The following is a 25,388-nucleotide window of genomic DNA, read 5'->3' as shown; positions in this document are numbered from 1 at the left end:
TCCCTCTTCACTTCTCCTTTCACACAAACAGTTCTCCCAGCTCTCCTTGTCACCAGCCTCATTAGCCACCACCTCAGTGATCATCATCAATTCTGCCTAAAGGACTGAGGGACAGCCCCCACGAAAGGTAAGATCGATGACATTTTCATCATCAGGGTGGAGGGCAGCGACCTGACCCATATAACGTGGGACAGGGTATCTTCTTAGGAGTCTTTTATACTACTCTCCAGCCACTCTTAAAATCTGCCCTGTTTCATACATATTGTGCAGGAAGTAAAAAGATCAGTAAGACCCTAGCAACCCTTGAAAGGCAAATTAACCAGGTTCCCAAGATCTGATACGTCTGTGGGTCAGGGCCTTGCTGTGCTTAAACCACTTCTGAACTTGAATTTTTCTGTGTGGTTATGTCTGATGGCCAGAGCCTTCTGCGCGACATGAAACCGGGGAGAGTGCCTACAAGCTCTGGTCTTTAGGAGATGGGTTTTGTGATGGTCAAGCGAGGAGGGAACCAACAGCCAGAACCGTTGCAAAAGGCAGCTGGGAGAGTAGGCCTCCTGCGCATGAGAAAATTTCAAAAGTAAAGTTAGTGGCGCCCACTACTGATTCCTCAGAGCCGCTAAATAAAAGGACTGATGATAAGATCAGAACAGCCAGCCCGCCAGGAACACGGGATGTGCTCAAACCTGCACTTCACAGGGTGACAGGCAGATGTCTCTAAGGGAGACATAGATCGTTTGTTTTCAAATGTCAGGAAGGGCATTTTGATCCTCAGAGTTCTTCCCAATAATCTCATCCTTGGTGTACAAAATATATATAAACATGAGTAAATATGACGGGCACCAACCAATGAAATGATATATTAATGATTCCTAATTCATGCCCTGTAACTAATGATTGGGGTCTGAGGGCTCAGAGAGTCATAGCCAAGGTTTGGCCCTGGCTTTCTGTGACCACCATGCTGGCTGGGGGGCAGGTCACCACAGCGAACTCTAGATCACAGCTTCCTCCTTCCAGGACCTGCAAGAATTTCTCTTGGAGGGGAGAGGAGTTCCTAGGGCCACAAGCCATCCACCCAGCAGTGTAGGGTGGGAATTCGGCAGAGGGCTCAAGGTTCCCAAAGGACCTCAGAAATTTTTGAGCCTTGAATTTAAAAATAAGTACTAGGCCTTTTAACAAAGTTATTTAATAATCAGGAGTGAAGAACCGTGTGAGGCCAGACGCTGTGCTTTGGAAGATGCTGGTGGGGAGGGGAGGGGGTGGCAAGGCAGGAGGATATTTGTCCAGCGAGTCGTCCTGCTCTTAAGGAACTTGGGTGGGAGGTAAGAGATGTTAGACACGCATGCAAGTGCTTTGGAAGAAAGTTGTGCAAAAGCAGAATCTTAGCTGCTGGCTAAACAAAGAAGTTTCGCTTTTTTAATTTCCACCAGAATCTGCACTGTTTTGAAATTGCGGTTGAATTAGAGCAGAGGTTGAGCTAAAACTTGATTTCCTGTGATGTTTCCTGTGTGGGTTGGTTAAGAGTGCTCAGTCTTTAAATGGAAGGATTGGGCACCTTTATACCGACAGAGAGCGATTCAAAGCTCATCTCTTCACAACTACCATCACCTAAGGGACTCCACTTTCGGGAACAGAGGAGAGGCACCACTTGGGAAGATCGAACTCTGTCATCCTTAGTTTCTTACACCATCTGTTTGATCTCTGACAGCTCAGAGGGCTTCAGACTTAAGACCCAAGGCCTGTTCTCCACCTCATTCCCAGTGGCTGGACATTATGCTCAGTACTGGAGACCAAGGTTAATGGATGTGGTTACCAAGTTTTAAGGTGTTCGTAGAGTCTAGCATGGAAATAGACACAAATACAACACACAAACATAACACAATGTGATCTTTTCTACAATAAATTGGAGGGTGTGAGCAAAATGTTGAAGTTTAGGAATGTGTCAAAGACTCCCTGGGAGAGGGGGTAACTGCTTGAGTTCATTTCCAAAGAAGTGTGAGCTTGCTATGGAGACTGGGATAACGGTAGTGCAGATAGAACACAGTATACGCAAACTCGAAGACATGTGAGCCCCAGGTATGCTAGAAAGGAGAGCAAGCAAGACTAGAATATGACAAGCCATGGTTGCAGGCCCACAGGAAGTGCCGATCCATTTCTCTGATTTGGTTCTAGAATGCCAGCCCTTGACAGTAAAAGGCAAGATCACTAACTGGACGGGCCCTTGGCCTAAGACAACCACATGGCAGAACTGATGGGATGGGGACTGAAATGAGGGTGAAGAGGCAGACATTTTCCTCCTCGACCTAGATTCTATACTCTATTAGAGTGAAGGGTGGAGCTTTGTACTTTATAGCCATTCTCTCTCTCAACTTCTGTTCCAGGAAATACTGTGTTGACTCAGTTACAGTGGGTGGGTTTATGTTCCTACATTAGTCAGTCCACAGCACTTCCTGTACAGCATGAACATCCGAAGTATGTGAATCACCCTGGGCCAGAGACTGAGCCCTGGTTCTCAGGAAGCTCCAGGTCCCAGTGGCCACTGCAGGTGCAGCGTGCTGACGCAAAGTCACAAAGAGAAACTAGACAGCTGTGCAGTGGGCCTCCAGGTGGCTGCTGGGACACGGGAACAGAGAAGTGCAGCTGGAGCTTGGGTGGTCAGTTTAGCAGGTGGTAAGAGAGAGGAAGATGAGGCATCTTCAAAGCCATTGGGTGAGCACCCAGGGTGGAGGCCATGCATCTCGTTGTTGGGAAACAGAGTCAAGGCCTCTGTTTATTCCCCATTTTACCAGCACACCGTAGACTTCCTCCTCCGAGCACTAGCACCAACACATTATATGTATTGGCCAAGAACTGTAAAGAAAAGATGCCATAAGGATACATTTCTAGAATCCTTTAAAATAAAAGTTTATAGTCCAAGTGTTAGAATGTTGTTGCTTAAAGAGAACTTGGAGATTGTTTACATTCAAATAAAGCATCCAACTCATAGTGAGAGCCCAGTACATATGCTATGAAAACATTTCATTCGCCTGACTTTTCAGGTAAGGTGACTTGTCCAAAGTCACGAACTTACTTAACTATTTAAAATATTTCCTCCCTAGCAGGATAGTTCAGTTGGTTAGAGCATTGTCCTGAAGCACAGAGGTTGCTGATTTGATCCCAGACAGGGCACATACAGGAACAAATAAATAAATAAAATATTTCCTGATTGTCTGTGGAATGCTCTTTCCTCCACACTATACTATACTCCCTTTCTTCATAGACTTCTTACTAAAGAGCCATCCTTAGACTGTGTTCCTTGTTCATGTAAAGAAATTTCCAGAGAATTAGAGGGGAGAAGTGATTCTGACACCTCACCTCTTTTGAAATTTGTTCAAGTAATTTGGATTCATGGCTTTATGACTTAACATTCATTCTACATTAGGAACGAACAGAGTCATTAAAGAATTATCCCATGGTTTGTTCTTCGAAAAGAAGATTCTATGGTAGAATCTCAGCCTCTTTATACCCTCGGGAACTTAAGTTGTCATGATTTTGAGATCAGAATCTCTTAGATCATTTATTCATGTTCAACTCTTTTTTTTTTCACCTTTTATTTTGACAAAAATTCAGACTTACAGAAAAGTTGTAAAATATACCATGAGTTTCTGAACCCCCTTCACCTAGATTTCCCAAATATTAACATTTTACCACATTTTCCTTATTTTTATTTGAGATTAATTGCTGACATATTCTTCCCCCCTAAGTGATTTGGTGTGTGTTTTCTACAAACAAAAATATTCTCTTTTATAACCACTTTACAATGATCAAAACCAACAGGTTAACACCGACCCGGTACTATTAACAAGCTACAGATTTTATTCAGATTCTACCAATTGCCCCATTAAACTTCTTTAAGGCAAAAGAAATTGCTGATCCTACATTGCTTTAGACTGTCATGACTCTTTAGTTTCCCACTATCTGGAATAGTTCCTGAGTCTTTCTTGGTATTTCACGACATTGATATTCTTGCAGAGTACGAGCAAGTTATCTTCTAGAATGTTCCTCTGTTTGGGTTTGTCTGATGTTTCCTCATGTCTAGATTCAGGTTAGTGAGTGTTTTATATCAGTGGTCCCCAACCTTTTTTGGGCCACGGACCAGTTTAATGTCAGAAAAATATTTTCACGGACCGGCCTTTAGGGTGGGATAGATAAATGTATCACGTGACCCAGACAAATGTCAAGAGTGAGTCTTAGACGGATATTGCAGAGGGAATCTGGTCATTTTTAAAAAATAAAACATCGTTCAGACTTAAATATAAATAAAACAGAAATAATGTAAGTTATTTATTCTTTTTCTGCGGACCGGTACCAAATGGCCCACAGATAGGTACCGGTCCACGACCCGGGGGTTGGGGACCACTGTTTTATATAAATAGCACAAGCGTGGTTTCCATTATTCCACAGAGAGCCTGGCCCACACTGGACACAGCCTGTGTGCATGCATGACTGGCCTCTCAGACAGGAACTTTCCACCACAAGGCTCTACATATTTTTAGGGTGAGGAAAGAGAACCTCTAGTCTGCAGCCTCGGTAACAGTGGTAACTGTTCCTGATTTAGAGTGGCCTTACTATAAAAGTCCTCGTCTCAGCTCAGTGGCTAGTAGCATCTATGATTTTCTGTTGGGCTGGTCTCTTCGCTTCTTCCTTCTTTCTCTCTTCTACAAACCACCAACTCCTCTCCCCTGAGAGCAGCCTTGAAGGGAAGAAATTTCAGCAGACCACAGTATCAATGAGGAATGAGTCACATTCCTTTGACGAGGTGATGGAGAGATGAGAGAAAACAAATGCACACAAGTTGATGGTTTTGTTTCATTTTAGTATCCCTCTCCCTCTACAATTGCCTATTACTCCCTCAAAGAGACCTACATGTATAACCCCCGTCCCCTCACAGGCACTGCTCCTGGAGGCTCATCGGTGAGAGATGCAAGGAGTCCCCCGGAGGCTCATCACTTTTGTAGCGAGTGGATTGAGTTGGAAAGTGGGAGACACAGAACCGGAAACACCTTGGCCTGTGTCTTGACTTATTCGCTGGGTGATTCTGGGCCATTTACATAGCCTTGGGCTTCCTGTCTGCAAAGTGCAACTGTTGACATGTGAGTGGCGCAGTGGATGTGCAGATGATAAATAAGACATATTTATGAAGAACTCGGCATTTTTCAGGGTTCAGAGAACTCTATCATCTCTTTAAATTTATTTTGACAAGAAGGGCTTAATTTGGGGGCCCTTGTGGAGAACAGATTTTTTTTTCCTATTTAAAAAGCACTTCTCTTTTTTTGTTTGTTTGTTTGTTTTGCTTTTTTTGTGAGAGAGAGAGAAATGGAGAGACATACAGGAACAAACAGAAAGGGAGAGAGATGAGAAGCATCAATTCTTCATTGCGGCACCTTAGTTATTCATTGATTGCTTTCTCATACATGCCTTGACTGGGGAGACTCCAGCAGAGCCATTGACCCCTTGCTCAAGCCAGTGATCTTGGGTTCAAGCCAGCAACCTTGGACTTCAAACCAGCAATCTTTGGGCACAAACCAGTGACAGTGGGGTCATGTCTATAATCCCACGCTCAAGCCAGCGACCCTGCGCTCAAGCTGGATGAGCTTGCTCGCAAGCCGGCGACCTCAGGGTTTTGAACCTGGGTTCTATGCATCCCAGACCAAAGCTGTATCCACTGTGCCACCTCCTGGTCAGGTAAAAAGTATTTTTCTTAATCAAGACCCCAACAGCCTTCACTGATGAACCAAGGACCTCTCCAGGCTCTGCATAGGAGGGGGCAGAAAGCCAATGATTACCTTGCTGATCCCCAATGCTCTTCTATATAAGCTGGCAAGTAGCTCTATATAGAGAGAGAAATGTATGTAGAGAATTGTCTGAAAAGATACGCAACAAAAATATTGGTGGTTATCTCTGAGAGTTGGGATTTCCAATTTTACACTTTCTTCTTTGTACTTTATTGTTTGAATTTGTATGCAGAGGATGCACAAAACTTTAAAAGGTGTTTACAAAAAAAAGGGGGAACAAGCAAAGGATTATGAAAGACCTTCTGGTCCCTGATGTATTTTATTCCTGAAAATCTAGCAGGAAGCTGTGTCACCCTTAGTTGTAGATTGGTAAGAGAGCTCTGACCTCCACCTTTTAGTCGATAGTCATTGAACTAGGCACTCTGGTGCTGAACCATTCAAGAAATATTAGCCATTTAACCCTCAGAACAACCTGTGAGGACACATGGATGTCACCATTTTAAAGGTGAGGAAATTGTGAGACAGAGAGGTGGAGACAGTAACCCGAGGCCGTGCTCCTGGATGTAGCGCTGCCAGAATCCACACCTAGATCTGTTTGATGCATCACTTGTGCTTATCAAACAGTGTTCCGTGGAACACTATGTTCTCTGAGCTTTTAAGTAAACTTCAGTACAAAAATAGGTTTGTTTAACTATCTAAGTAGACGTGTCTCTTAGAGACTCACAATGTAGATATTAGCATATAACAAGTTTCTCAGAAGTCATTCATTTTAAAAACTGTTGTTTCATGGTTTATTTTTATTTAACCCCATTTACTCTCAAAATTATTTGAGTATGAATTCCTCTCACTCCTTATTGTTTGTTTGTTTGTGATTGAGGGACACCTAATAACATCTCATAAATATAAGAGCCATGTAACACCAAAGCTGTCTCGCTGTGACTCCAGACTGGGCTCTAAGATTAGATCAGATAAGGCTGGAGATTAAGGATTGATAGTTTCTCAAAGCTTCTGCCCAACCCTAGGCACTGCTAAACTGGATTAAATCCAAGACTAGATTAGATGGGGCTGCAAGTAGGGGTCAAAGAAAAGACAGGATTGAACTGGAAATCCACAAGGCACTTTACCTGCCCAAGCTCTTTGCTTAAAGGAAACTAAGAAAACCTCAAGCCCTGGCTGGTGTCTCAGTAGATAGAGCATCAGCCTGGCGTATGGATGTCCTGGGTTCAATTCCCGGTCAGGGCACCCAGGAGAAGCGACCATCTGCTTCACCCTGCTCCACCTCCCCCTTCTTGCCCTCTTCCTCTTCTGCAGCCAGTGGCTCAATTGGTTTGAGCGTGGCCCAGGGCACTGAGGATAGCTCCACTGGAGCGCATCAGCTTCTGGTGCTAAAATAGCTTGGTACTCGGGCATTGGCCCTAGATTGGTTTTCCAGGTGGATCCTGGTCAGGGCACATGTGGAGTCTGCCTCACTATTTCCCTTCCTCTTACCTAAGAAAAAAATAAAAATAAACCAGAAAAACACTTCATCTGTGGCCTCCACGTTGGGCTATGGGGAGGTGGCCACAGATAACTGCAGTTCAATCATGGCAGTTTCCTGGAAGCTGACATCAGGGAATTTCTTTACAGAGCTGTGAGGCTTGGGGTTGGGTATGGTGACTTTGACTATGGAGGAAGTCAGGGTTTTCAGGCGGTGGGTTTGGCTGGGGTGAAAGGGTGGCAGCTCAGTAACTGGCCAGTCACAGTGAAGGAAGGGAAGGGGGAATAGGGTGGCGTTCTCTCTGGGTTTACATGAAAACTCAGGCCATCACTGCATGGGGTAGAAGTGGTGACCATTTTCACCGAATGGACAGCTTTCCTCCTTCAACTGGGTTGAGTCTGAGTAAGTAGAAAGTCAGGGAAGAAGAAGGAAGAGGTTCTTCTTCCTGTCTGTGAAGGAAAGAATCAATGGGGGTATTCCCAGCTTGCAGGCACCTCCTTAGTCGGTACTCTGTGGACCAGTAGATTATAAGAATCTGACGCAGTTGTCACAGGAACCCAAGTCACTGAGGAGAAAGTAACTGCCGGAGGCATCTGGCCCATCTTCTTCTGTGTGAGTTATTTGGTCATGTTCAAAAGATTAGTTTATTGGCAGAATAAATCTCAAGTCCAAGACTCCTGACTCCTGATTATTTAGAGTTAGCAAAATTCCAGTCATCTGTTCATTCAACAATCTCACCTTGTTTTAGGTTAGCCAGGTACTTGAGGGCTCAGAGATAAATAAGCCAGCTACTACCCCCAAGGAGCTCACATTCTAGTAACAGAAGAGACAACTACCAAAACAAATGCTTAGTGCAATGATGGCGATGCACAGGTGTCATGGGTACTCCTTGTGGAGAGCAGGGGTTGGGCACAAAAAAATTAGACAAAATCAGAGAAGGCTTCCTGGAACAGTGGCAGTACTTGACCCGAATCTCAGATGATTAAAAGCTAGCCAAATTAAGGGGTCAGAGGGAGAGGAAGGGGCAATTCCAGGAAACCACATGAGCAAAGGTAAGGAAGGAGGCATTGTGACAATGTTACTAAAGCAACATTGACAGGAACTGTGGCCATGGGTTTGGGGAGATGGACAGGTGCAAATTAGGAAGGGCCTTTTACCACATGTATACATGCCTAAACCACCCCTACAGTCAGGATACAAACATTCATCCCTCCCACTGAGTATTTATGGTCCTTGTAATCCCATTCTCCTTCCCTTCCTTCCTCCCCCTCTATTTACCCCTTCGCACTCTTCTTTACCCCCATCCTCAAACAATTGTTCATCTGCTTTCTGTTGCTATAGGTTAGTTTTTGTTTTCTAAACTTTTATGTAATTGGAATTATAGAGCATGTACTTTTTGTCTAGCTTCCTCATTCACCATAATTATTTTTGAGAGTCATCTATGCTGTAGCACACATCAACAGCGCATTCTTTCTTATTCCCAAGTAGTGTACCATTGTATAGTTATACAAGAGTTTATTTATCCATTCACCTATTGATAAACCTTTGGGGTGTTTCCAGGTATTGCTTTAACATTTCATTTTATTTATTGATTTTTACAAAGAGAATAGGAAGGAGGGAGCGAGAATTATCAACTCATAGTTCCTTCACCTTAGTTGTTCATTGCTTGCTTGTTGAACGTGCCTGGACCTGGCAAGCCTAGGGTTTCGAACCAGCGACCTCAGTGTTCCAGATCGATACTCCATCCACTGTGCCACCACAAGCCAGGCTGTCTTCAGGTTTTGGCTATTACACAGTGCCGCTGTAAACATTCCTGTACAAGTCTTTATATGGACATATGTCTTCATTTCTCTTGGGCAAATACCTCAGAGTAAGATGGTTAGATTATACGATAAGTGTTATGTTTCACTATTTGCAAAACTAGCAAACCATTTTTCAAAGTGGATACACCCTTCTCCATTCTCACCAACAGCATATGAGAGTCCCAATTCCAACCACATTCTCATCAACACATGATATGGTTAGTTGTTTTTCTTTTCTTTTATTTTAGTCATTCTAGGAGGTGGGCAACGGTATCTCATTGTGGTTTTTATTTACATTTCCTTAATGGCTGCTGAAGTAGAGAACTTTTTCATTGACTTATTTGCCATCCACGTGTCTTCTTTGGTGAAGTATCTGTTCAGATCCTTGCCCATTTCTAAAGGGACAGTTTGCTTTCTTACCATTGAGTGTTGAGAGTTGTCTGATGTTCAGTGTCTAACAAGCCATTAAAAAAATCTTTTGTACATTTTTTTGGTTTTTTTAGATGAGTTTCACTTTCTGTGGTTTTAGTTACCCATGGTCAACCAAGGTCCAGAAATATAAAAAGGAAAGTTCTAGAAATAAACAATTCATGAGTTTAAAAATGCACTTCATTCTGGTAGTGTGATGAAGTCTTGCACCATCCCACTCTGTCCTGCCTAGGACATGAATTATCCCTTTGTCCAGGGTCTTCACACTGTTTGTTATCTGTCCTTTATTTTTTTTTATTTTTTTTTTCTGAAGCTGGAAACAGGGAGAGACAGTCAGACAGATTCCCGCATGCGCCCGACCGGGATCCACCCGGCACGCCCACCAGGGGCGACGCTCTGCCCACCAGGGGGCGATGCTCTGCCCATCCTGGGCGTCGCCATGTCGCGACCAGAGCCACTCTAGCGCCTGAGGCAGAGGCCACAGAGCCATCCCCAGCGCCCGGGCCATCTTTGCTCCAATGGAGCCTTGGCTGCGGGAGGGGAAAAGAGAGACAGAGAGGAAAGCGCGGCGGAGGGGTGGAGAAGCAAATGGGCGCTTCTCCTGTGTGCCCTGGCCGGGAATCGAACCCGGGTCGTCCGCACGCTAGGCCGACGCTCTACCGCTGAGCCAACCGGCCAGGGCTCAATTATCTGTCCTTTAGTTTCTTAGTACACATCTCAATTATTGGATCAACTGCCATAGTATCACAGTGCTTATGTTTAAGTAACCCTAACGTTACATTGCAAGATCTACGTCATTCACCTCACTTCATCTCATCGTGTAGGCATTGTATCATTTCTTATCATCACAAGGAGAAGGGTCAGTGCAGTAGTACAATTAAAAAAGATATTTTCTTATATAAAAGTTAACTTTAACATAACTTTTATCACAGTATATTGTTATAATTGTTCTATTTTATTATTGAATAGATTATTGTTATTAATCTCTTACTGCCTCTAATTTTTAAATAGACTTTATCATAGATACATATGTATAGGAAACAACATAGTATAAATAAAGTTTGGTTTCAAGCATCTACTGGGATTTTTGGAACATAATCCCTGAGAATAAGGTGGAACTACTATAGGTCCAAATACACTCATAATCTAATTAACTTTATTTTAACTTGGTTAAGGTAATGATGAGAAATTAAGGAAAATTTTGAGGGTCAATACAAGAAAGAAAGAAAAGAGAAGAACAAAGTAAAAAATAAGGAAAGCAGTATGAAATAACTCTAAGTATCAGGACTTTTCCATGGAGAAGTTTATTCTGTTGTGGAACAGAGGTAGCTCGAACCTCAAAACCACCTAATTTCTGGGCACCTTAAAGAGGATACAATGGATTGTACACTGTAAAGAGGATACAATGTATTGTACAAGCAATCTGTGCCCCAGAAAAGTCATAGTTCTAATGGGGGAAACACACACACACACCCAGGAATTGACATTCTGTTTCAGATAACAATCTCAGGTGTAGTTTTAAAATATGAGTTCCTTTATGAACCCCATTACCTCTAAGAGAAATGAAAACTTGTGTATCTGGATCTCTCGAGTTGAAGACCAGACTTTGGATACTGATGTCTTCATCGAGAAAAACATATCTATTTTTTAAAAACTCAAGTTATCATTGCTATCTGCTTTCATGTCTCCACTGGATGTTTGTCGGTTGGTTTTGGCTCTGCTGTGAGATTGACATCTTTGGAGGATAGCTACTGCTCAGTCATGCTTGCCTCCTCCCACGGCATCGTAGAACAGAAAACACTGTAAATGTTTTTCGGTACAGGACTACATGAAGCTTAAGAATGTTCCCCCAGTTCCCTGTGGAGAGGTTTGTAGACCACCCATAGTATGTAGATACCTTCCAGGGCACATAAGGGACTGGCTGGTCAAGGCACCAGCCATGTCCGTAGCTGATTGGCCAGACTACCTCCGACCCCGGGGCTGCCTTCTTGAATAAGTGCCCAGGTACTACTCCCTGAGCACTGGCTCGGTGTGTGTCACAGTGACTCACACTCCTCTAAGAAGGGCTCTATTGCTCACCTCTAGAGTGCTTAAATCAGTGGTAAGCGTCCTTGGCTGGCTGAATTGAAGCAAAAGTGAGAGTCCAAGATGGACCAATTGGTACCTCAGTTCAGGGACTGGGAGAGCGGGGAGTTCCGGGAAACTTTCCAGAGAAGAGTCACGGCTCAAACCCAACCAGGGTAATGCGAGAGATCTTTGAACCCTGAACACTTTTGCCCTCTGATCTTTGGAACCACCTTGCAGAACCAGGTCATTTACATCTTTTTATTTTTTCCTTCCACTTTTTAGTGCAAGAATATCCCAGAATGGGCATGAGTAGCTTGCAATTGCTGAAGTATGTCCTGTTTTTCTTCAACTTGATCTTTTGGGTAAGTGAGTCTCTTCTGAGCAGGGCTGAGCTCTCCTCCCCCTGGGTCCGCTTAGTTTCTCTCTCCTCTCCTGTGGAGTGAATTCATGCCTGCCTGGGTCATGTGCGGTCTACCTAGCCTAAGAAAAAGGGAAGAATACTCTCCCACCTACTCTCTTCGTAGCCTGTCACAGTATAACCTTGCAAAATTGAAAGGTATCAGAGCAGTCATATATTACGGGGATGTAGTCTCCCTCTCTCTGGGGACTTTAGGCTACTACGGCTCACTACTGACATCTAGGGATGAGAAACCTGAAGCTCTACACTCTATGTATTGAGTGCCTCTTTTTTTCTAGCTTTTATGTGTCCCCTGGATGTCTTGGGAGAAAAGCTGGTTGAAAGGGAAGCCACCTTTTCTGAGGAGGTTTCCCTGTACCAAATTGCGCAGTCAAATTTCACATGTCAGATGATTTGGTACTCATGTTGCTATGAGAAGATTCTTAGAAGTTGGCTTCTCCAGTTTTCTGTCTGGCAAGATGAGCTTCTGAAACAAAGCCTCCTCTCTACATGGTTGTGGTTTCCAAAGGGAAGACCGTGTGGATGCAGCTGGGGCAAAGAGTAGGGGTCTGAAGCCTGAAGCTATGGTGTGAGTCACCAGAGAGAGCTTCCCCTGGTGTCTGCCCTGGGCAGGAGGAGGCGTGAATGGGACCCCACAGGAAGAAGCTGGGATCACCGCTGCTCTGAGAGCCTGGGGAGAACTGGGGGAAGAGGTTGTTCACCAACCTGCTGAGTATCCCGAGGAACACCAGTCTGGAGAGAGCCAATGGGAAAAGGGGACTGAGAATATGAGGAGATAGATGTTCAAGTACCATGTTTTACCTCAGAATGTTCCTTTCAGTTCTGTGGCTGCTGCATTCTGGGCTTTGGGATATACTTCCTGGTCTACAACAAGTTCGGGGTGCTCTTCCACAATGTTCCCTCCCTCACGCTGGGCAACGTGCTTGTCATCGTGGGCTCCATCATCATGGTGGTCGCTTTCCTGGGCTGCATGGGCTCCATCAAGGAGAACAAGTGCCTGCTTATGTCGGTGAGTCCCTCGCAGATGCGGCACCCAAAGTGGGAGGACATGACGACCTAAGGCCCAGGCAAGATGTGTTTTGGAAGCTCACCCACGGACACAGGGAGATCAGAGAGCGTGGGTTGGCATCTCAGATACGTAAGATATTGGCCTCTGCCTAAATTCTCCTCACATTAGTCTATAGGTTCAGGATCTAACTCAGAGTCACTAACTAATGGAAAATCTAGCCTCTAGAGCAGGGGTCTCAGACTCAACTCAGCATGTGGGCCGCAGAGCAAGATCACAGCCATTCGGCGGGCCGCACTAAGTCTACAAAAGGCAACTGTTACGCAACACTTTTCAGTGTCACAAAACGACCAGAAACTGTAGTTCACATCACAACTGCTGTTCACTAAGCTAATATCTAGCTAGGATGCTAAAGAAATGAAAAAATACAAGTAGGCCCCTAGGCTTACTTAATTTTATCCAAAATATTTTGAACTTTGTGGATTAGTCTGCGGGCCGCACAAAATTGTTCGGCGGGCCGTGAGTTTGAGACCCCTGCTCTAGAGAGTCTTCTGAGTGCTATGACTTTCCTAAAATGGTAGAGGATGCTTCTCTGTCTCAAACCTGCACAAGATATGCCACAGTGTGTGGTGTGGTTTAGGCGAGGGCCTAGGCTGCATCCCCTGAGGTTGAATGTAAGGGATGTGACATCTTCTCAGTTGTCCCCAATCTGTTGAGTATCCCGAGGAACACTTTTAAGCTTAGGTTTGCCTCTGAGCTCTCTGAAAGAAGAACTCTGCACTTCTCTAGCGTGCCCAGAACAGAGCTTGGTATGGGTTCCCAATCACCTTGGGTCTTCCTCAAGTCATTTGGTTAACCTTTCCCTTGTGGGTCTAGCCTTAAACTGGAGTCCAGAGATAGAATAAGTAAGTCCCTGTTCTCAGATCATTTCCAGACTAATGGCAAATGGTGGAGGGTCACAGGCATGTGAAAATGATTTTAAGTAGTCAAAATTCTTGTTGGGGTAAAAATGTAAAGGAGAGAGAATAAGTAAAAATGCTATTTCTGTTGTGTGTGAGTAACATACAGGGACTAAGCATCTAACATCGGAGATAAATATGAATTAGAACCACGATTAGAGATTCTAATTCATATTCTCCCCATCTGTATAAAATAGCCCTGTTCTTGCAGAAAGAACAGGCCCAAACCCAAAAGACCCTAGTCTCATGCTCGACTGTTTTGATAGGCTAATGCCAAAATTGTTTCATTGATTCAACAAATGGTATGCATATGCACCATGCACATGGAGCTCAATAGACAAACAAGAAGAAAAGAACAAAGTTAGAAGACGGTTGATCTTCCCTCTAGAGTCTTGGAGTCTTAGTTGTAGGAAAAGAATTCATATTCTTGACAAAACCAGAGAAGGAGTGTGAAGGGCCAAGCAGGCAGGAATGAGAGGCTCCTGTCCATGCGCAGAGGTGTGACCGGGTGCTCCAGGGTGCTGCGGGAGTGGGGGAAGCACTGGGTCCCATGCTGTGAGCACATCTCTGCTTTGCCCCAGTTCTTTGTCCTGCTGCTGATCATCCTCCTTGCTGAGGTGACCTTGGCCATCCTGCTCTTCGTGTACGAACAGAAGGTAAGTTATGCAGAACACAACTCACTGTCTTCTTGCTGAGAATGGGGAGCAGGCCGTGGAGAACTTTGGCACAAAATAAGTCCTACAGCTGGAGGTAGAAGCGAAGTGGGAGGATGGAGGAAAGAGATTCATTGCAATTAGGGAGATTTTAAAAATTTCACGAAAGATATTGCATTTGTGTGGTTCTTTGAAGGATAAGTGGGAAGAATAGTAAAAGTAAGTTTATCTTCCCCCTACTCACTTTTCTCCACTTGTTTGGCAATATGGAATATCTGTCTTGGAGCCTAAGAGAGCCTGGCTTTGACTCTCCCCTTTCCTCCTTTGTGAAACCAGAGTTCTAGAAGCATAGGAGACCTCTGTGTGCTTCTTCCTTTAATTCCATCATATCCCCAGCGCTTCTTCCTATAGAAAAATTATCCAGAATGCCCCCCCCCCATAGCTCTCAGGAGACCATTTGGAAGGGAGGAGCAAATGGGACCACTCACTAGAAATGCCTTGTTCCTTGAACACATCTACTTTTTACAATGTTTCCTCCGCTGGCATGTGCCCTGCCCAGCTGCATACGTCTGTGAGTCAAGGCCTGACTGACAGCATCCAGCGATACCACGTGGACAACAGTACCAAGGAAGCATGGGATTTCATCCAGAAATCTGTGAGTACACAGTCCTCAGCATCCCAGCTTGACGCTCTATCTACTGCACCACCACCTGATCAGGCACTTTACTATTTTTTACTATAAGTGCAATGGTTTACCCAAGATCTCTGGAGGTTATTCATTTTTAAATGTTGAACCAGCCTTATATATCTGGTATATATCTTATTTGGTCATGGTGTATAATTTTTTTCATACTTTAAAAATTCAATTTGTTAATATTTTGTCAAGGGTTTTTGCATCTATGGTCATGAGAGACATTGGTCTCTAGTTTTCTTTTAATGTCTTTGTCTGATTTTAGTATTAGGGTAATGTTGGCCTCATAGAAGGAGTTAGAAGTATCTGCTCTGCTTCTATCCTCTGAAAGAGATTATAGAGAATTGGTATAATTTCTTCATGAAATGTGTGGTTGAATTTGCCAGCGAACCCATCAGGGCCTGCCTTTTCTGTTGTGGTACGTTATATATTACTGATTCTATTTCTTCAATAGCCTTAGTTAAATCATCTATTTCTTTTTGTATGGGTTTGGCACATTGTATTTTTCAAGGAGTTTTTCCATTACATCTAGGTATCAAACTGTGGATGCAGAGTTGTCCGTAGTACTTCTTCCTTGGCTTTTAAATCTGCATGGAATCTGTTGTTGTGTCCCCTCTTTCTTCCTGATGTAGTAGTTTGTGTCTTTCCTTTCTTTCTTACTTAGCCTGGCTAGAAACGTATTAATTTTATTGATCTTTTCAAGAACCATCTTTGGTTTTGTTGAGTTACTCTATTGATTTTTTGTTTTTAAGTTGCATAGATTTCTGCTGTAATTCTTTTTTTTTAATTAATTTTAATGGAGTGACATTGATAAATCAGGATACACATGTTCAGAGAAGACATCCCCAGATTATTTTGACATTTGATTATGTTGCATACCCCTCACCCAAAGTCAAATTGTCTTCCGTCACCTTCTATCTGGTTTTCTTTGTGCCCCTCCCCTCCCCCCACTCTCCCCCTCTCCTACCTCTCCCCCCCTGCTCCCGTTGCCATCACATTCTTGTCCATGTCTCTGAGTCTCATTTTTATGTCCCATCTATGTATGGATTCATATAGTTCTTAGTCTTTTCTGATTTACTTATTTCACTCAGTATAATGTTATCAAGGTCCATCCATGTTATTGTAAATGATCCGATGTCATCATTTCTTATGGCTGAGTAGTATTCTATAGTATATATGTACCAAAGCTTTTTTATCCACTCATCCTCTGACGGACACTTGGGCTGTTTCCAGATCTTTGCTATTGTGAACAATGCTGCCACAAACATGGGGGTGCATTTCTTCTTTGGAACAGTGCTATGGTGTTCTTAGGGTATATTCCTAAAAGTGGGATAGCTGGGTCAAAACGCAGTTCGATTTTTAATTTTTTGAGGAATCTCCATACTGTTTTCCACAATGGCTGCATCAGTTTGCATTCCCACCAGCAGTGCAGGAGGGTTCCCTTTTCTCCACATCCTCGCCAGCACTTATTTTGTGTTGTTTGTTGATGAGCACCATTCTGACTGGTGTGAGGTGATATCTCATTGTGGTTTTAATTTGCATTTCTCTAATGTTTAGTGATGTTGAGCATTTTTTTCATATGCCTATTGGCCCTCTGTATGTCCTCTTTGGAGAAGTGTCTGTTCATTTCTTTTGCCCACTTTTTGATTGGATTGTTTGTCTTCCTGGTGCTGAGTTTTACAAGTTCTTATAAATTTTAGTTATTAACCCTTTATCAGATGTATGTCAAATATGTTCTCCCATTGTGTAGTTTGTATTTTTATTGTTCTTATTGTCTTTAGCTGTGCAAAAGCTTTTTAGTTTGTTCTAGTTCCATTTGTTTATCCTGTCTTATTTCACTTGCCCATGGAGATAAATAGGTAAATATACTGCTGCGAGAGATGTCAGAGAGCTTACTGACTATGTTTTCTTCTAAGATGCTTATGGTTTCACAGCTTACATTTAAGTCCTTTATCCATTTTGAGTTTACTTTTGTGAATGGTGTAAGTTGGTGGTCTAGTTTCATTTTCCCAACACCATTTATTAAAAAGGCTGTCTTTACTCCATTGTATGCTCTTACCTACTTTGTCAAATATCAGTTGTCCATAGAGCTGTGGATTTATTTCTGGGTTCTCTGTTCTGTTCCATTTATCTATATGCCTGTTCTTATGCCAGTACCAGGCTGTTTTGAGTACAATGGCCTTGTAGTATAACTTGATATCCAGAAGTGTGATAACACCCACTTTATTCTTCCTTTTCAAGATTGCTGAGGCTATTCGTGTTCTTTTTTGGTTCCATATAAATTTTTGGAATATGTGTTCTATATCTTTGAAGTATGTCATTGGTATTTTAATTGGTATTGCATTGAATTTATAAATTGCTTTTGGTAATATAGACATTTTAATGGTGTTTATTCTTCGTAAACATGAGCATGGTATATGCTTCCACTTGTTTGTATCTTCCTTGATTTCTTTTATTAATGTTTTATAATTTTACAAGTACAAGTCTTTAATCTCCTTGGTTAAATTTACTCCCAGGTACTTTATTTTTTTGGTTGCAATAGTGAAGGGGATTGTTTCCTTAATTTCTCTTTCTGACTGTTCATTGTTGGTGTATAAAAATGCCTCTGATTTCTGAATTCCTGCCACCTTGCTGAATTCATTTATCAGGTCCAGTAGTTTTTTGACTGAGACTTTAGGTTTTCTGTATACAATATCATATCATCTGCAAAAAAAAAAAATCATAGTTTTAGTTCTTTTCCAATTTGGATGCCTTTTATTTCTTCTTCTTGTCTGATTGCTGTGGCTAGGACTTCCAGGACTATGTTGAATAAGAGTGGTGAAAGGGGGCACCCCTGCCTTGTTCCTGATCTTAAGGGGATTGCTTTTAATTTTTGCCCATTGAGTATGATGCTGGCTGTGGGTTTGTCATAGATGGCCTTTATCATGTTGAGGTATGTTCCCTATATTCCCACTTTGCTGAGAGTTTTGATCATGAATGGGTGCTGGATTTTATCAAATGCTTTTTCTGCATCTATTGAAATTATCATGTGGTTTTTCTCCTTCCTTTTGTTTATGTGATGAATCACATTGATTGATTTGTGAATATTGTACCAGCCTTGCCTCCCCAGAATAAATCCCACTTGATCATGGTGTATGATTTTTTTCATATATTGCTGGATCTGGTTTGCTAATATTTTGTTGAGGGTTTTAGCATCTATATTCATCAGGGATATTGGCCTATAATTTTCTTTCTTTGTGTTGTCTTTGCTTGGTTTTGGAATCAGAATTATGCTCGCCTCATAAAAGGAGCTTGGAAGTCTACCTTCCTCTTGAATTTTTTGAAATAGCTTGAGAAGAATAGGAGTTAGCTCTTCTTTGAATATTTGGTAGAATTCACTTGTGAAGCCATCAGGCCCAGGATTTTTCTTTGTTGGGAGTTTTTTAATAACTGTTTCGATCTCATTTGTTGTAATCGGTCTGCTTAGGTTTTCTGATTCTGCCAGATTGATTTTTGGAAGATTGTATGTTTCAAGGAATTTGTCCATTTCATCTAGGTTGTCTAGTTTTTTGGCATACAGTTCTTCATAGTATTTTCTTACAATATTTTGTATTTCTGTTGTGTCAGTTGTTATTTCTGCACTCTCATTTCTAATTTTATTTGAGTCCTCTCTCTTTTTTTCTTAGTGAGTCTAGTTAAAGGTTCATCGATCTTGTTTACCTTTTCAAAGAACCAGCTTCTGGTTTCATTGGTCCTCTGTATTGTTTCTTTGGCCTCTATGTCATTTATTTCTGCTCTGACCTTTATTATTTCCTTCCTTCTACTACATTTGGGCTTTACTTGCTGTTCTTTTTCTAGTTCCTTTAGATGCAGGGTTAAGTTGTTTATTTGAGCTTTTTCTAGCTTCTTAAAGTATGACTGTAGTGCTATGAACTTCCCTTTCAGTACTGCTTTTGCTGTGTCCCATAAATTTTGAGTTGTTGCATGCTCGTTATCATTCATTTCTAGGAATTTTTTAATTTCTTCTTTGATCTCATTATTAATCCATTCGTTATTTAACAACCTGCTATTTAGTTTCCATGTGTTTGAGAATTTTTTAGCTTTTCTGTTGTGGTTCATTTCTAGTTTCATGCCGTTGTGATCGGAGAAAGTGCTTGATATGATTTCAATCTTCTTAAATTTGTTGAGACCACTTTAGTGCCCTAACATGTGGTCTATCCTAGAGAATGTACCATGCGCACTTGAAGAGAATGTATATTCTGCTGTTTTAGGGTGAAAGGTTCTGAAGATATCTATTAAATCGAGTTGATCTAGTGTGTCCAATAAGTCTGCTGTTTCTTTGTTTATTTTTTTTCCTTGAGGGTCTATCTAGTGATGTTAGTGGGGTATTGAAATCCCCTACTATTATAGTATTGCTGTTGATCTCACCCTTTATATCCATCAAAGTCTGCTTTATATATTAGGTGCTCCTATGTTAGGTGTGTAGATATTTATAATGGTTATATCTTCCTGTTGGATTGCTCCCTTTATCATTATGTAGTGGCCTTATTTATCTCTTACTATAGCCTTTGTCTTAAGGTCCATTTTGTCTGATATAAATATTGCTACCCTGGCTTTTTTTTTTCCATTTGCATGAAATATTTTTTTCATCCTTTTACCTTCAGTCTATGTGCATGTTTCGTTCTAAGGTGTGTCTCTTGTAGACAGCATATGTATGGGTCCTGTTTTCTTATCCATGCACCTACACTATGTCTTTTGATTTGATCATTTAATCCATTTATATTTAAGGTTATTATTGATATGTAGTTGTTTATTGCCAGTTTATTCTTTAAAGCTGTATTCCTCTTTTACTAATATTCTTTTCCCACTTTGATCTGTTTACAACAGGCCCCTTAACATTTCCTGCAGCATTGGTTTGGTTGTAATGAATTCCTTGAGTTTTGTTTTTTTGGGGTTTTTTTGTTTTTTGTTTTTTGTTTTTTTTTTGTCTGGGGAGCTTTTTATTTCTCTTTCAATTTTAAATGATAGCCTTGCTGGATAAAGTGGTCTTGGTTGTAGGTTCTTGTTCTGCATTATTTGAATATTTCTTACCATTCCCTTCTGGCCTCAAGTGTTTCTGTTGAGAAGTCGGATGTCATCCTTGTGGGGGCTCCTTTGTAGGTGATAACCTTTTTTTCTCTTGCAGCTTTTAATATTTTCTCTTTATCACTTAGCTTTGGTATTTTAATTATGATGTGTCTTGGTGTAGATTTCTTTGAGCTTCTCTTTAATGGAGTTCTCTGTGCTTCTTGAACTTGTGAGACTTTTTCTTGCATTAATTTAGGGAAGTTTTCAGCTATGATATGATTGAACAAAGTCTCTATCCCTTGTTCTTTCTCTTCTTCTTCAGAAACCCCTATGATGCGAATGTTATTTCTCTTCATGTTGTCACAGATCTCTCTAAGAGTTTCCTCAAACTTTTTAAGTCTCTTTTTTTTTCTCCTCTGCTTCCATGCCTTCATTCAACTTGTCCTCCAACTTGCTGATTCGATCCTCAGCTTCATCCATCCTGTTTTTAATTCCTTCCATTGTGGTCTTCATTTCTGATATTGTATTTGTCATCTCCAACTGATTCTTTTTTAATATTTCAATTTCCTTTTTTATACTTGCTATTTCTTTATTTAGGTGTTAGTAATGACCATCCATTGTTGTTCTAAGATTGTTAAGCATTCTCACAATCATTATTTTAAACTCTGCATCTGGAAGTTTGGTTATTTCCATATCACTCAGTTCATTTCTGGAGGTTTCTCTTGTGGTTTCATTTGGATTGAACTTCTCTGTCTTCTTATTATGTCTGTGTGTTTGAGTGTATTGTTTGTAGAGCTGGTTGAGTCTAGGCTTGGTGTTGTCTGCCTCCAGTTTTCAGTTGTCTGCTGTAATTATTAGTATTTTTTTCTTCTTACTTTGGATTTAATTTGTTCTTTTCCTAGTTTATTTTTCTTTTTCTTTTTTTTTTTGTGGCAGAGACCAAGAGAGTCAGAGAGAGGGACTGATAGGGACAGACAGCCAGGAAGGGAGAGAAATATGAGAAACATCAATTCTTTGTTGTGGTTCCTTAGTTGTCCCTTGATTGATTTCTCATATGTGCCTTGACTGGGGGGCTACAGCAGATCGAGTGACCCCTTGCTCAAGCCAGTGACCTTGGGCTCAAACTGGTGAGCCTTGCTCAAACCTGATGAGCCTGTGCTCAAGCTCGCGACCTCGGGGTCTTGAACCTGGGTCCTCCACGTCCCAGTATAATGCTCTATCCACTGTGCCACTGCCTGGTCAGGCTTTTTCTAGTTTCTTAAAGTGGATTTAGGTTATTGATTTTAGATATTTCTTCATTTATAATATTTGCATTTGATGTGATAGATTTCTCTCTAAGCACTGCTTTTGCTGCACCCCACAAATTTTAAGTTTTATTTTCATTTTCATTTACTTCAACATATTTTTAAACTTTCTCTGGTATCTTCTTTGACCATGTGTTATTTAGAAGTGTGTTGTTTAAACTTCATGTAAAATAACTTCTTTTTAATACACCTAAAAATTTTAAATAATTTTTAATATCACTAATAAATGGCCTATAATTAAATTTTCCTAAAAAATACCAAAAAAATAGTTTTAATTGGTTTCTTTAAATCAAGATCCAAACAAGGTCTACTTGTTATGTTTGGATGATATGTCTCCTTAAATGCCTTTTAATTTATAATAGCATCCCTTTGTTCATGCTATTTAGCAGGGGGGAAAATAGGTTGGTTGTTCTATAGAATTTCCCATTTTCTGGATTTGGTTAGTTGCTTCCTCAAAATATTTTGGTGTCAGAGAGTCTTTATCTCCCATACTTGTGAATCTGGAAGCTTGATGCATGTTCCATTTGTAATGAGACACAATAAAAAATAGCTGATATTTCCTATTGCATGATGTAAAGAAGCATATAATGGCTGGTTGTGCTACGTTGTGTGATCTTAAAACTAGTTGGTGGATCTAGGGATGTCAGCCTGATCCCTCCATTATAAGGTCTCTTTTGTGCCTAATTTTTGATTTGCAAAATGTGAGTAAATTAAATATGCCTTCTCTACTTCAAGGGATTTATGGGAATAAAATGGCATAATGGATTTGAAATCACTTTGCTCTCAAGAGCTATAGTAGTCAGACCAATTCTGGATGTTCTGCTATATAGTCAGATGTGAAGGACCACAGTCTTCATTCCATTGACTTTCTAACCATCACATTTGTGGGGGGGTTGGCTTTCAGCTGCACTGTTGTGGTATAAATGGCACAACTGATTGGACCAGCGGCCCACCAGATTCTTGCCCTTCTCCAGACCTAGAAGTTAAGGTAAGTTTTTCCTGTTATTGGCCTCTTTAATTGAATGTTCCATTACCTCAGAAACTTCAGTCATATAGAACTCAGTCCTCCCTGCCAAAAACAGGGAACTTTGAACAAAGTAGAGTCCAGGGAGACAACTCAGGTAACTAAAAAAGCATAAAACAAACAACCCCCCAAAATAACAAGCTCATTTTGACTAGAGACGCCATTAAGATTCTTGAAGCCATAAACTATTACATTAGGGTGGAAAGTTTATGTGATAGTGGCAGGGATTATTTCTAGACTTCTCTTGAGCAAGACATGTGTCCCCTTATGATTGAAAGGGAAATGTGTGAGGGTGGTATAGAAAGGCTTCTCCCCCTCCCTGTTTCTCTGCTCTCCTTCTTTGGAGATGCCAGCATCCAGCCCCTGGTTCAATGAGTCATGAGTGAAGGAGTGAGGAGTTGGGAGAGAAAGAGTTGGTATCCAACTGCTGAAACAAATGGCCCACTTAATTTGGACCTCCCAATTAGGTCCAGAGAAGTCAAAATATTCTCCCAACTCAACCAACTCCTTAAGGTCCTGTTAGCCCATGTTACTCACTTTTGGGGTTGTTTGGAAATCTATGGAATTGTTTAGGCATCTAAAGAAAGACTAGAATGCCCTCCAACCAGCAACTGCCCTGGAGCTTGGTAGGGCCATGATAGGTTTACTGGCTTTTGAAGCAAAAGCTGAAATGCAACCAGTCCTACCATTACATTGCTTATATTCCCATTTGTTAGTATCAAGTTAGCAGTAAATGTTCAAAGAACAGAAGGACATCTGTTGCTGACCTTCTAGGAGTTAGTTTAACCCAGTGTGCAAGCATATAAGACTTCTATTTTATGTACCTCTCTAATGATAACAACACCAAAGAAGTCTCTAATTTACTATTATCTACTTTATGCTTGTTTCTCTTTTATATAAAAAATAAAAATATAGCACATAGCTTAAGTCTCTTGGCATAAGGCAAAATACAGAGTATCTTCCCAAATAAACCTCTTGATAAAGTTGCATAATATAATGCTATCATTTGTACTTATAATTTTTTCTAGGGTTGCTATGTAAAAGCAAAACAGTGGTTTCAGTCCAACTTCCTATATATCGGCATCATCACTATCTGTATATGTGTGATCCAGGTAAGTGCTTACCCTTAGGACTATTTTAAAGATTAAATGACTTAAGTTATATGAGGTTTCAGAACAGTACCAGTTATGTGTTCAATGAATGTGAGCTCCCCCAGCCAAGTAGGAAATAATGTTATTATCAGTTTAAGGCATATAGAAAATATGGTGTAAGATCTGTCTGGTCAACTCATCCTTAAGAGAAAAGCTTGTGATGGACAAAATATTCCACCTGGAATATTGGCTTTGTGTGCTAAGCAGGAGTTGGTGATAAAAATTATAATCAGTTTCCTTGTTGTTTCTCCACTTAGTTTGACCAATCAGGAGGTAGTTTTGTGGGGTTTTAAAAATTAATTATATGATATTTCTACCATTTTTATACTCAAGTGTTTTGGGTAAATCAAAAATTAGCTAAGATTTAGTCAAGGAGCTCAAAGAAAAACAAATTTTCTCTGCTCGGAAACCAAGGAGGCCTAGAGCAAGGGTAGAGATGACTCATTGCATGAAGTGTTGACTTGTGCATAATGTAGCTGTAACAGCAGGCTTCTGAAACCTTCCTAAGGACCTTTTAAGGAGACAAGAGATGCCTCAATACTTCATACTCCACTGCCTTGCCATCATCACTCCCACTTGTCCCCCGCTGCCATTCTAAACCTAGACACAACACCTGGACGACATTGGAAGTGATGTCAGAAGGGTGGTCTCAGTGTAATGGGTATTTTCTCTTATTTTGGAGCTCAGACAAGAGGTTGTGGGAGAGATGGCTGCCCCTAGAAAGACCTCATATTTTCCCTACTCTCTCCTCAGGTGTTGGGGATGTCCTTTGCGCTGACTCTGAACTGCCAGATTGATAAAACCAGCCAGGCTCTAGGACTGTGATGTGTTACTGCCTTTGCTGAAAAGACTTGCTTCTCTGGAAATCCAAAACCAATTAGAGCATGAAGGTCTAAATGATCATCTCCTGAACTGACATCTTTGTCCCCCTCTCCTCTCTTCCCTGTTTTGGTCCCTGTCTCACACAGCCAGAGAAGAGGGTATTGGCCAAGCACTTCCCATCTCAGGGAGCACGATATCATTCACTATATTCATGGTGGAAGCCAGGTCATTCAAAGTGGTGTCACGGTTACCTGAGCATTTTCAGACATAAGAGGCCAGGAGAACCTGTGGCGCTAATGGCTCAAATCAAAGGATGGGTCTGAGACTTAGACTTCTTTATTCTTCCCACTGTCAAACAAGTCTCTAGTCTCTAAATCATGACCAGTTCACTCTCCAAAGTCAAGCAACAGACAAGCTGAAGGGACCTCTGGGGCCATATTTACTTGGTCATTGTTACAACCATGTTTCTTTTAGACTGTGGGCCCTGGCTACAGAAAAGATGGAATACTCTTTCTCCAAAGAGTGAGGTTTCATTTTAATTTTTTATTCATTCATTCTGTCTTTCCAGAAGAAACTATACAGTTATTCATATCCTGACTTCAGTCAGTCTCTTAGCCTTTGACTTATGTAACTGGAGGAACCCAGAAGGATCAGAATCCTTGGTGGTTCAGATAATAATCACACTCGAAGGAGTTCTGATGTTATTTCTTTGGTTTTGTTAATGTGCTGTTTTAACTCTTTAATAAATAAAATAGCATATGATCTCAA

General features: G+C 41.3%; 1 protein-coding gene across 1 annotated transcript; it reads left to right on the top strand.

The window, feature by feature from the left end:
* On the top strand, positions 1-25,388 carry CD53 (CD53 molecule). The gene is made up of 8 exons (XM_066246505.1): positions 1-127; positions 11,829-11,908; positions 12,785-12,973; positions 14,511-14,585; positions 15,142-15,237; positions 22,528-22,611; positions 23,676-23,759; positions 24,552-25,388. Exons 2-8 carry the CDS (start codon positions 11,846-11,848, stop codon positions 24,621-24,623), a joined length of 663 nt encoding a protein of 220 aa, XP_066102602.1. The 5' UTR covers positions 1-127; positions 11,829-11,845; the 3' UTR covers positions 24,624-25,388.

The sequence above is a fragment of the Saccopteryx bilineata genome, chromosome 11 (assembly GCF_036850765.1).
Source record: "Saccopteryx bilineata isolate mSacBil1 chromosome 11, mSacBil1_pri_phased_curated, whole genome shotgun sequence".
Classification (NCBI taxonomy): domain Eukaryota; kingdom Metazoa; phylum Chordata; class Mammalia; order Chiroptera; family Emballonuridae; genus Saccopteryx; species Saccopteryx bilineata.
This window is presented reverse-complemented; position numbering and strand designations above follow the sequence as displayed.